Raw genomic sequence first — 14,022 nt, 5'->3', positions numbered from 1 at the left:
TAAACACAATAAGACAGCTACTAAATGGTAGAATTGAAATACTAATTTCTTTGTGCTGGGAAATGGAGCATGGGCTACTTAGTAAACTTATAGTCAGTGGGAGAAACCAAAGCAAGAAAATAATTTTCTGAAAAGTAATAAAAGAATAAATTATTATGACAAACAGGAAATGTAACATGCCCATTTTTTATAACACTAGACATATATGGAAAGAAATAGCAACCTCAAGTTATTCTGCATTATCTGATGAAAAGTTGAGTTAAGAATTAATGAATTAGTGCTAAGAAAAGGAAATTTATCATTGGTTTCAGTTTTATAATCTTACCTGTATTTGTCATATAAATGTACTGCATCAGCTGGTTGAAATTATATAAAAAGCACATTGACAACTATTTCAGTTTTAGGTTAAGAGATTCAGTATTTCTAAAAATCACTCTCAAAACATTTAGTATTACTTTATTTCTATAGCTAATTTTCTATTACAGATCTTCCATTGTAGCTATGGTAACAAAAACAATGAAGAGAAGTTAGATTTGGAGTTACTTTGGGCTTTTCTGGATGAAGATTCTATATGGATTTTCCCCTGCATGAGGCACATGTTTTATTTACCATATATGCCTATGTCTCACAGCAAATACTCCAATGAATCAAATATGCCAACAAGGGCTTAGAGGAAAATACACTAAGGATTGTACAAATGTTATCAACTGTTGTACCAATATTGGAATAGGAAACTTTTTGGGATAATGCCCAAAGAGATAGAAAGGGCATAAGAAGTCAGCCAGAAGCATATGGAATATTTTGCATATGATCTAAATGAGAAAACAACTAAAGTGCAAGGTTTTTGGGAGAGATTTCCTGAATTTCCTAAATCAGGATTTCTCTTAAGATTAGATGCTCCCATTTCTTTTGCTGAGTAAAATACTGGGACAACTTACTCTTATATGAAAACATTACATTTTTATCATATACTAAAATGTCTCCATAAAAGTGGCTTTCCAAGCTAGTAGGTATCAAATAAATATTCAAAAACACTGAATATAGAACAATAAAAAGAATGGGATAGAGTTCAGTGCTCAGTGATTTCCCATTGAAAGACATGAAAAACTATGGATTAAATACTCATTGAACTCTTCAATCTTTTCCAAGAATCGCTTGAAATTATTCTCCCATCATAGTTATGGTGCTATTTATGGAGAAGTATCTACTACCTAGAAGGTCCCTTTCCATTTGAAAGTTGTGCTGGGTTTAACCCTGTAATTAATGCAAGCATAAAATCTAGGAACTTGGTAGGATTTTACAACTCTGATTTCTCTCTGTTTCATTTTAGAAATGACAAAATATTGACTCATTCACTTTTTTTTCTTTCAACAAATATCTTTTGAGGATCTGCTATCTTTAAATAGTATACAAAGCACTGGGGATAAAATGGAATAAAAAATGATATGATTCCCACTGACATGCAATTACCAAAGATCAAGGGCAAGCCAGTGAGAGAAAAAGACTCGAATAATGTCACATAATAATAGCCAAAGTTATGAAGCACCTGGGTGGCTCATTTGGTTAGTGTCTGACTCAACTTCAGCTCAGGTCATGACCTCAGGGTTTTAGGATTGATTCCTACCTCAGGGTCTGAGCTCAGTGCAGATTCTGCTTGGGATTCTTTCTCCCTTCTCTGCCCCTCCCCCTGCTCATGCTGTCTTTCTCACCCTCTCTAAGTAAATCAATTTGATCTTTAAAAATAAATAATAGTGTCCCAAAATACATAAGGTAACCTCTCATTTCAGAACTTTGGATATACGCCAAGGTATTTTTAATGAGGAAGCTTTCTCCATTATACTAAGATAGATATATATATATTTCATTATATTTAGTCATTTTCTGAATATGAATGTATACCAAAATTTACTTTTAATATTTTATAATTTTTATGTTGAATGAAGTTTACCAGAAATCCCAAAATAGTGACTTTTAGCTAAATACTCTAAATTATTCTTATTCAACCATAGTATTTAATAAAATTATGTTTGAGGATGACCTAATTGTTTATGTCACAGTTAATCAGTATAACCTGCGTATCTGTGGAAAAAGCTATTTAAACAGGTATCTTTAATTAAAAAAAAAGTTTCATAGATACAAAATTTTGTTACTTTAGGGATCAAAAATATTTTTAGTTTGATATATAAGTGCCTATGATATACAAGAATATCAATGGAAGACAGTATATCACAAGGATTTTTTTTTTGGAAGATTTTCTTTATTTTAGAGAGAGAGAGAGAGTGAGAGAGAGCATGAGAGGGAGAAGGTCAGAGGGAGAAGCAGACTCCCCATGGAGCTGGGAGCCTGATGCAGGACTCCATCCTGGGACTCTGGAATGATGACCTGAGCCGAAGGCAGTCACTTAACCAACTGAGCCACCCAGGTGCCCAAAGATCTTTTTTTTTTTTTCTTCTTTAAATGGAGTTTTAGATCCAAGAGAGATAGGTTCAAATTCAAGCTTTGCTATTTACTCACATTATAAGACTGGAAAATTATTAAAGGCCTTTCTTTCTTCATTTCTAAAACCGGTTTAACAATGCAAATTTTTAAAAAATATTTTATTTATTTATTTGACAGAGAGAGAGATCACAAGCAGGCAGAGAGGCAGGCAGAGAGAGTGGGAGGAAGCAGGCTCCCTGCTGAGCAGAGATCCCGATGCAGGGCTCGATCCCAGGACCCTGAGATCATGACCTGAGCCGAAGGCAGAGGCTTTAACCCACTGAGCCACCCAGGTGCCCCCAATGCAAATTTTTAACAAATTAAATAAAACATAATATGTGGAGCTTTCTGTTTCAAAAGAAGGAGTAGCTTGAGACAGACCAATAGTCATGCAAAGAGCATATAGAAATGTGAGATTAAACAAAAAATAATGTGCTCTAAGACATATGGCACCTTCAGTTTCCAGTTCTGCATGTAAGAAGTCACAAATCACCACCTGGGTCTAACGAAAGAAAGAAGATGAACAGCCTGAAAAAATCAACTCCTTTTGGATCCTTAGAGCGGGCAAATCACTGCCCTCAAGATTGAAAATCAGACAGATAAGTATAAGAAGTGAAGGTTTTAGGGAGTAGAAGCTCATGAGCAGGAACTTCCATAAGGTCCAGTGCCAGAGTAGGAAAACCTGAAGTATAATGTCAGAAAAATCACCTCATGCTTCTTCATGGGAAGAGGAAAAGGGACTATTCTGAAATACATGAGAGTGCTGTGCTCTTAAGAGAGCCAGCCCTCACAGAAATCTAGCTGACCAGAGTCTAACCTGCTGGGACACTATAGAGCTTAACTGAACCCAGACAAGGAAATACCCAACTCCAGTATCCTCTAGCCTTACCATGTGGGAAAAAGGAAATACCCAACTCCAGCCCACTCTAACCTTCCTGTTCTACTAAAGTGGAGAAAAAAAAAAACTGAGAAACACTTAGAAAATTTACAGCCCAGAGGCCAAGGCTCACTAAGACACTGAGCCCTAACCGTAGGGCTATAGAATCCTTCCCCTCCTCCCATGCCTGACCATCACATTTCTAAAAGTCTGCTTGCTCTGTTCTTTTTACCCAGTGCGTCATGTCTGGGTGTCAAGAAAAGAGTACAAGCATAACAAAGGCAAAAAAAAAAAAAAAAAAATTGAAGAGTCAGAGCATGACTCAGAACCAGACATGGAAGAGGTGTTAGAATATTAAGGTTGGAAATTTGAAATAAATATGATTAATATCACAAGGGATCTAGGGGGTAAAGTAGATGGAAAGCAAGAACAGAATGGAAAGATAAGCACAGAGTTACAATCCAAAAACCCCATACAAACAAACAAACAAAAAACAACCACCACCACCACCACCACCAAAAACAATCCCTGAAGAAATAAGGAATTCTTAGACAAACAGAAAGAAATTAAATGTATGTGAAGTCAATATCCAGACTGGATGGAATTGTTAAGAGAAATGCTTTAAAAAGAAAGAAAATAATATAGTTCACTGCATCAGAGATTTACATATAGTAAGGAAGAACACGGCAGAAAGAAGAGTTGAAGGTAAAAAAAAAAACCAAAAACACCTTAGTTTGTTGGGCGCCTGGGTGGCTCAGTGGGTTAAAGCCTCTGCCTTGGGCTCAGGTCACAATCCCAGGGTTCTGGGATTGAGCCCCACATCGGGCTCTCTGCTCAGCAGGGAGCCTGCTTCCTCCTCTCTCTCTGCCTGCCTCTCTGCCTACTTGTGATCTCTATCTGTCAAATAAATAAATAACATCTTTTTAAAAAACCCACAAAACCAAAACATTAGTTTGTTAACTTAGGGCACTTGACATACCCTAGGTGATTTTAGGCTGCTGAGAACAAGAAGGATCTGGATGGCAAGATGTTGCTTCAAGGACCTGAGGTAACACAGAAACAGAGCCAGCAAGAGATTACAAACTCCATAAAATAAGAAAATAAGGAAACGGGCAAAATCTTCGAATTGGGAAGATCCTCATGGAAGTGTGAGAAGGCACACCCTTGGAAAAGGTTTGAGAGGCCCCCAGAATTTTGTGGACTGAAGCTGGACTGAAGAGTGATGGTCTTCCTCTGTACAAATCCAGGTTTATGAGACTGTGAGAAGCCATTGTTTTTTCAGATGTGTAAGTATCAACCCAAAGGTGCAAGAAACATGAAAAAACAGAGAAAATTCTCCAACCAAATAACAAAACCTTCATTAGCAGAGTCTAGAGAAATATAGGCACATCTCACAAATTATTCAAAATAACTGTCATAAGATGCTCAATGAATTAGGAAAGTGGCATGTGTTTTAGTTTTATTGCATTTGCTTCAAATCTTTAACAGGTTGTAAATAGTTTTTAAAAGATTTTATTTATTTATTTGACAGAACGAATGAGAATGAGAGATGGCCCAAGTAGGCAGAGCGGGAGTCAGAGGGAGAGGGAGAAGTAGGCTCTCCACTGAGCAGGGCGCCTGATGCAGGACTCGATCTCAGGACCTGGGATCATGACCTGAATGGAAGGCAAATGCTTAACTGACTGAGCCACCCAGGTACCCCAAGTATAGTACTTAAAAAAAATGGTAGAGAACATGGAAATTCTATAAATAGTACTCAAATCATGATCAATATTTACCTTGTAATATGCACTAAATTTCACAAAATACAAAGCTCTACATTTAAAGTGCAAATCACAACTTCTTATTACTTCTAAGAATGGAATTTAATATATAATAGTTTGGGAGTGTAGATTTTTAAATTAACATATAATGTATTATTTGCCCCAGGTGTACAGGTCTGTGAATCATCAGGCTTACACATTTCACAGCACGCACCATAGCGCATACCCTCCCAATGTCCATAACCCAGCTACCCCACCCTACCACCTCACCCCCAGCAACCCTCAGTTTGTTTTGTGAGATTAAGTGTCTTTTTTTTAAATGTTAAGAGATCATCAATGAACTACTTGAAAACACACAAGAGATCACACACTAATTTTGAAACTATATGTGCCACTTAGGGAATTTATTAACAGAATTAATACCGTTTTCCATATCGTGCTATAGAGTATGTCTTATAGAAATGCACTTCATTTCGACAGTTTTGTAGGAGAAATAAAGTTTACCATATTTTAAAATAAGTCAATAAACAATGCATTGAAGATACTTTGGTACGGAAGTGGAAGAAATGAGCCGGGAAAATATTTAACTATAATGGGGCATATGAGAGACTATAAGAAGAAGCATACTGATATAGATATTTAGGAATTTCAGGATTTTACCTAGTTACTCTTTAGACTCTCCTTCCCCCCACCCCCGGAGAAATATTTCACTTACTTGAAGAAAATACTACTTTATGGACCACATCTCTGAAGGCTTGTTTTACTTGCTGGTTTCTCAGAGTGTAAATGAAGGGGTTTAGCATGGGGGCAACAGAGGTGTTGAGAATAGCTACTCCTTTTGTCAATGATGCCTTTTCTTTTGCAGAGGGATTAGCATACATAAATATACAGCTTCCATAAGAAATGGAAATGACAATCATATGAGAGGAACATGTGGAGAAAGCCTTTTTTCTCTGACTGGCAGATGGGATTCTCAAAATTGTTCTGATAATATACATATAAGATAAAATCACCAGTGCCAAAGTGAATAGCAGAGCAACCAAAGCAAAGTAAAAACCAATCACTTCTAGGAGCCACGTATCTGAACAGGATAGTTGTAGAAGGGGAAAATAGTCACAGGCAAAGTGATCGATGACATTGGAAGCGCAGTAATCCAGCTGGAGCAGAAGCATGAGGGGTGGGAAAATGGTCAGGAACCCGCCCAGCCACGCACAGAGCACAAGCACTGTGCAGAGTTTCCTGTTCATGATGGTGGTGTAATGAAGGGGCTTGCAGATGGCAACATAGCGGTCGTAAGACATGGCAGTTAGAATGTAAAATTCTGTCACCCCCATGAAAATAAAGAAAAAGAGTTGGGCTGCACAGTTGTTATAGGAAATAGTCTTATCCCTGGTGATAATTGCCCCCAGAAATCTAGGAATACACACAGTTGTAAATAAGACTTCTAAGAAAGAGAAGTTTCGGAGGAAGAAATACATTGGTGTCTGTAGATAAGGGTCCACCAAGGTTAGGGTGATGATAGTCAGGTTTCCAGTGACACTTAATAAGTATGTGATAAATAAGAAGAGAAAAATCACAATCTGAAGGTCAGGATCATCAGAAAGGCCTAGCAGGACAAACTCTGTGATCACTGTGTGGTTCATTCCTCTCTCTCTCTCCTTTTTTTCTTTTAAAGGTATTTAGGTGGCAAGAGAATTAAAGGGAGGAGATGCAAGTTATAACTCATGATGATCAATATCACCATCATTGATACCATTGTAAAATACATTCTATAGTCCTTGATGATCTTATTTTCTTTTGATCCTCTTGTTTGCATTTGGTTGCATTTGGTTGTGAGTTTTGCTTTTTTAGTTTTCTTACATTTCTTCGAAATGTAGCAGGAGTCAAAAAAAAAAAAAGAAATGTAGCAGGAGAAAATTGGAAACCTTTATACAATAATTCACATCATTGAAAGATGGTAAATAAAATCAGTACTTCTTGCTTTGTCCAATTTATGCATATCATTGATTTTTGTTGACAAATTAAGAGAAATAGGCATTTTTCTTTCTTTTCTGTCACATATTTGTTAATGGATACTCCCACCTAAAAAATAGAAATGGATGATCTTAATTCCATCACAAAGTTAAAGTGAAATTTAGAAGACTAAACAACCAGTATAGTTATAGGTTTTATGAGATGAGAAATCAATTAATAATTTTCCTAGCAAATGAAGCATGGTATTAATTATAAATTATTTAAATTAATTAGTAACTTTATTTTATATTAATAGTTTTTAGTGTAGTTATCTATACTGTATGTGAGCAGTCTATATATATTATATAGTTTTATATATGTATTTACCATATGATAAAATATATAACCTAAATATTTTATTTAACAGAGAACATATTCACTTACTTCTTGGTTTGTCTTACAAGTCCATTGAAATCATTAATGCTTGACATCTTCTGTGACTTGCTAGAAATGTATATATAGAAAAATTTTTATATTTGAGCTTAAAGGGACATGCAATATTTATCTATTTTTTCATTTTACACTAAAGTACAAATTGAAAAAGTAAGTACTTGCCTCAGATCTTAGTAGCGCTGTCACCCAGATTTTCCATCTGATCCTTCTTTCTTTTCATTAGCTTTATGAGAAATGTTTGACTCTCTTGTAATTCTGCCACATACTTACTTTTTACATGAGAAAACCTTATCTATAAGGTTATTCCAGAAGCATATAGGAAAACCTCTGCCATTTCTACTAACCTTTTCAGCTATTTCCCAGCTGTGCTAGATATCCAGTGCTGTATATTTTGATTGTTAAGTTTATGGCAGTCCTCCCTTTTGTTTTAGATTGTCAGATTTGTGCATGAAGAATAGAATGTAAATCATTGATTCTCTGCCAGACTCCAGCAACATTCACTCTAGTCAAATTTGATTTGCTTTGTCTTTATTTTATGATGGCTCAAAGAAAATAATTCAGGAAATAAAAATGGAATGTCAGAAACTTTTAAAAATCTGGAAATAATACAATAGTCCTCTTCAATAATGTTAATCTAAAAATTTAGGAAAGCACGATTTAAAGAGAGGACTGAAAGGGATATAACATTATTGGGGTATTCTTAAACTAGATTGATTTCCCTTCACTTGGACTTATACCTCAAATTTTCCAAGACTACTTGTTTTGACCTCAAAATAAGGCTGTTCATGGATCTCCTGGGAGCAAGACCAAGTCCAGGTCAGACTGTATATTTATAGACCATGAGGGATTTCTGGAAGCCATTCTTGCATTTCTCAGTAGCTTTTTAACTCTTCTCTATAGTGAATCTCCTTTGAGAATGGTTGTGTTCATCTTGTATCTCACAGAAGACATATAATGTTGACTTCTACAGAATAATTACTTCCATTAATCACAGTTACTTAATATTTCATGAGTAACAAAAACAGTTGTGTAATCTTTTTTACAAAAATAAGTCATAATCTAGTTTATATTTAATCTTCTTGAAATATAAAGATTGCAACTTTTGTTGTTGTTGTTTATCCTTAGGCTTTGTTAATATTGAGGCATCAAGAAGCAAGGCCATTTAATAATTCTAAGTCAAATAGTAACTATTATAATGCACATATCATCACAGTCTTAAAAAACATTATTACATTGGCTAACCGATTTAGTCCTCATTACAAATAACAATATTTAATTGCAGAGTCAATTTGATCATCTTAATTTTCATCTTGGCCTTTATCTCAAGTGGTGCCTTCTTGTGTGCTGATTTAGGGACATCAGAAGGAGCCTTCCTGCATTCTGGTCAGGGCATACATTAAACTTCAGGGGGCCTGGATCATAGCCCAAGGGGTTCATTGCTCTTGAAATGGAGGATGAGAGATGGAGTCAGGATTATCATCACTCCTATCAATAGATATGATGTAATAACTACTTAATATTAAATAAGTGTTATATGTCTAAATTAAATAACAAAACATACATTTAACATAAAATACATAATAATGAATTTATATAATCAAATAATACAGTCACCAATTCAGAACTAAATCACAGCTAGGATGCAATTTGGAAATAAATTACTTACTAGAAGAAGGGAATTAGAACAGAGTATGGTGAAAGATGGAAGGAAAAGGTAGGCATAACTCAACTTTATGACTGCATACTATGTTTATTTAACCTACTTAAAGGAGCAGTCAGTAAAGGAGCATGCTGGCAGATGTGGCTTTATATCATAGAGAGTGATACCCTTGTCCACTTCATTTATATTTTTTTCAGCATTGTTGAGCTAGAATTGATCTATATAACATTGTATAAGTTTGAAAGGAACAATGTGTTGATTTTAGACACTTGTGCATTGTGAAATGATTACCAATGTAGTTAGCCCATCTTTCACTTGTATATTTACCTTTTCTTTTTTGTGGTGAGAACATTTAAGATTTACTCTCTCAGCAACTTTAAGTATATAATATGGTAATCTTGTAGATCAGTTCTGTTGCAAGAATGAAATGGTGTCATGTTTTTACCCTAGAAGCCCAATTAATAGGTAACAAGAAACTCTCTCATATTCATGGGGGGCACAGGGGCAGTAATGCTCATTTGACTGCATTCTCATTCCCAGGATTTCCTGTAATCGTTATTTAGATTCTTAATCCAGGTTTAGATTTGGGAACTTTTTTTTTGCAAAAATTTAGGTTTGGGAATTTTTTTGCAACTATCAAGAGGAGATACGTGCTTAGTCTTCTTTTTTTATTCTTAGCAGCTACTGTTGATCAGTGGCTGAATCCTTTAATTCATGATGTGATGCAAAATGACTATGTTCTTAATCTGTTATTTACCATTTGCTTATTCATTGTTACAGTTTACATGAGAAAGCCCGGGTGAATACCTACTTCATTTCTATTCAGTAGTCAGAGTTGGTTGTCTAGGATCTTTTTGTTGGTATCTTTAGGAATACATGGCTCTATAAATTTTGTATTTGTTGTAGGTCACATTAGTGATTGACATACGTATTTCAAGGGAGATTGAAATTGTCATCCCTCTCTCTTTGGAGTGCTTTAGTCAGGGGGGAGACCCTTCTCTTTTGGGGAGTACACTTTTCCTCTTTGGTTGTTTCCTTTGCATCTTGTAGGACAAGTGTTTCCAGGCTCATGCTACATTTTTCTGTATTAGAACTGGACTGAGTCATTTCTCCAAAGAGGCCTCCTTACATTGGTTAGGAAATGTGAATCAAGGTAAGAAACTGGGTACTAGCTGTGAAAATTATTGAGTTTGATCATCCTTTCTAGGTATTTTCAGTGGATAGGGCCTGCACACAGAATTTTTAAAAAAGATTTCATTTATTTCCCCATGTCCTCTGTATTATTTGTTATGCTCCACAAATAAGGGAAACCATATGATAATTGACTCTCTCTGCTCGACTTATTTCACTCAGCATAATCTCTTCCAGTCCCATTCATGTTGTTACAAAAGTTGGGTATTCATCCTTTCTGATGGAGGCATAATAATCCATAGTGTATATGGACCACATCTTCCTTATCCATTCGTCTGTTGAAGGGCATCTTGGTTCTTTCCACAGTATGGCAACCGTGACTACTGCTGCTATGAACACTGGGGTACAGATGGCCCTTCTTATGACTACATCTGTATTGTTGGGGTAAATACCCAGTAGTGCAATTGCAGGGTCATAAGGAAACTCTATTTTTAATTTCTTGAGGAATCTCCACACTGTTCTTCAAAGTGGCTGCACCAACTTGCATTCCCACCAACAGTAGAAGAGGGTTCCCCTTTCTCCACATCCTCTCCAACACACATTGTTTCCTGTCTTGCTAATTTTGGCCATTCTAACTGGTGTAAGGTGGTATCTCAATGTGGTTTTAATTTGAATCTCCCTGATGGCTAGTGGTGATGTATTGGAGGGGGAGATGAACCATGAGAGATGATGGACTCTGAAAAACAATCTGAGGGTTTTGAAGGGATGGGGAGTAGGAGGTTGGGGGAGCCTGGTGGTGGGTATTATGGAGGGCACATATTGCATGGAGCACTAGGTGTGGTGCATAGACAATGAATTCTGTTACACTGAAAAGAAATTTAAATTAAAAAAAAAAGTAAAAAAAGATGTCATTTATTTATTTGAGAGAGAAAGAGCACAGGTGAGAGAGAAGGCAGGAGTGGGTGGTGGCGGGTGAGTGGGGGGGGGACAGAGGGAGAGGGAGAAGCAGACCGCTCACTGAGCGGGAGCCCAAAGTGGGGCTCAATTCCAGGACCCTGGGATCATGACCTGAGCTAAAAGCAGCCACTAACCCATTGAGTCACCCAGGCACCACACACACGTATATATATTTTTTAAAGTGAAATGCCCATGAGGGCAATTTCAATTTATCATTCAAAGTTAGGACTACAATATTTTTATGAAACTCCTTCTACCATATACATATATATGTTATATATTAATATATCTTTATTAATAAAATAAAGATATATATATATATATATACATAATCTTTAATTTAAAGTCTTATTTATTTGAGAGAGACAGCATACCTGTGGCAGCAGTAAGGGTGGAGGGGGAAGGAGAAGCAGACTCTCCTGCTAAGCAGGGACCTTGGTGCAGGGCTCAATCCCAGGACTCTGGGATCATGACCTGAAATGAAGGCAGATGCATAACCAACCGAAAAACCCAGGCACCCCTTTATATATTCTTTATCTCATAAAGAGAACCCTGGTTATGGATGGAATTAGAGAAGATTCTAATATCGTATTGATCTTCATTTGCTTCTTTTCCTCACACTGCATATAGAGCAGCATTAGAATAACAGTGACAGCACTACTATCCACCATATTATTCCTACCTAGGAACAACTTAAGATTTTTTTAAGCTATTGTTTTTGCTCTTAGATTAAATCCCACTTGGACGTACAGTTCAATTACAGCACTTAAGATCTCTTGGAATAATTCCACCTGATTTGGTTATCTCACTAACTAAATATATATTTAATATATTTATTCCAGTTCGGTGTAATGTCTTATGCCAGTAGGGTACACATTTCCTTCCACTCTTTTCAAACAATTTTGACTTGCTTTCTAAGGATTCCTGAGACAGATTCGTGGAGCCATTGAAAAGTGAAACTAGAGGGGTGCCTGGGTGGCCCAGTCAGTTGAGCCTCTGACTATTTGTTTTGGTCCAGGTTATGATCTCAGGGTTGTTAGATCCAGCCTTGCATTATGCTCAGTGCTCAGCGAGGAGTCTGCTTGGTTCTCTCTATGCCCTCCATGAGCCCCCCCCCAACTCTCTCTCTCTTTCTCTCTCATAAAAATAAATAATTTTTTAAAAATAGTAAGTAGAATTGAAATTGAAACATAATACTGAATATTGGCTAAATAAGTCTAGGAAGCATCTTCAGAGGTTTTGTTCTTAACACATCGATATCATGGGGTGCCTGGGTGGCTCAGTTGGTTGAATGACTGACCCACTCTTGGTTTTGGCTCAGATCATGATCTCAAGATTGTGGGATGGAACCCTGAGTCAGTCTCCATGCCCATCATGGAGTTTGCTTCAGATTCTTTTCCCCTCTCCCTCTCTGTCCCCTCTGTTCTGCCAGCTCACACCCACTCTCTCTCTCTCTGAAATAAATAAAATCTTTTAAAAAAATTGATATCTTACCCTTTTGAAATTTTTACCATCAAGTAAATATGAATTGTGCTTAATTAGTACCTCTGATAAACTAGTCAATGGCAATTTCATTGATGTTCCAGGTAAGAAAATAACTCTATTTTAAAAAATACATGAGATTGAAGTCTCAAAGGATGTCCCTTTGGCAGTCTTAGAGAAGACTTTTGACTGGTTGCACTTCATTTCAGGTATCTTAAAATAAAAATACTTAATTCTTTTATGTTGTGCTGGATGGAAGTCTCCCTTAGTAATGCATTAACTTTGATTTTTTTTAATCTTATGTATTTATTCACTTATCTTTAGTTAAACCCCTTTGAAAGTCATTAGAAAAATATATTCAGAGAGTACTCCAAAGAAATTTGCTCTGTTGATCATGTTACTGTGTTTCTTTTTCCTTTATAAAATTGTTAAGCATGAGTTGTTCACATTCATCTTAATGTATTAGAGGAAAGAAAAATAATTTAATTAATGTTATGGGCAATATCTAGCTCAGCTTGATAGTAACACTGAAATACTCTTCTGGCACTACTCATTCATTCTTGACAAATTAACTAAAGATCATGTGAAAATTCAGCCTGAATGAAACAAAATCTCCACAGTTGACTCCACTGAGTGACTGGAAGAATTAGTTTATTGGAATTGTCTTTCACTGTTCTTCATAATTATTTTGGAGATCATTTTCCTGGAGAAATCATAATTATTTACATTTATTCATTTCATCAAGGATGAGAAGATCAGTTTTTATAATTCATACACTTGTGCATAGAAACAAATCAAGGAAAAAAGAAAGCACCAAATTACATTTAATAATATTTTCAGAAATGATAACTCTCATATATTTAGGGGTTTTTGCTGAATATTAACACATAACCTTATACTTTTAGTTTATTAATCAGCCATCTATAATTTGAACAAGGAAGGAAACAAATTATTAATAAAATTATGACATTAAAACTTATTATTAATTCATATTTTTGACATTATAGGGTTAGTTTATTTATTACAGAACATATATTTTTTTGTCATTACAAAGGCATGGATTGGGGTGCCTGGGTGGCTCAATGGGTTAAAGACTCTGCTTTCCACTCAGGGGCCTGGGATGGAGCCCTACAACTGGCTCTCTGCTCAGCAGGGAGCCTGCTTCCCCCCTCCTCTCTGCCTGCCTCTCTGCCTACTTGTGATCGCTGTCTGTCAAGTAGATGACTAAAATCTTTAAAAAATAAAAAAAAAAAGAGAAAGGCATGGAT

The 14,022-nt window shown here is 36.1% G+C and overlaps 1 protein-coding gene across 1 annotated transcript; it reads right to left on the bottom strand.

Moving 5' to 3' along the window:
* Positions 1–5,825: 5,825 nt before the first annotated feature.
* On the bottom strand, positions 5,826–6,761 carry LOC116877584 (olfactory receptor 6C3). Its single transcript, XM_032874346.1, has one exon. The coding sequence runs from the start codon at positions 6,759–6,761 to the stop codon at positions 5,826–5,828; it is 936 nt and encodes a 311-aa protein (XP_032730237.1).
* Between the last annotated feature and the right edge of the window lie 7,261 nt (positions 6,762–14,022).

Source organism: Lontra canadensis, unplaced genomic scaffold, assembly GCF_010015895.1.
Source record: "Lontra canadensis isolate GAN:19392208 unplaced genomic scaffold, GSC_riverotter_1.0 scaffold53, whole genome shotgun sequence".
Classification (NCBI taxonomy): domain Eukaryota; kingdom Metazoa; phylum Chordata; class Mammalia; order Carnivora; family Mustelidae; genus Lontra; species Lontra canadensis.
Note: the sequence above shows the minus strand (reverse complement) of the source record. Positions and strands in the feature narration are given on the sequence as shown.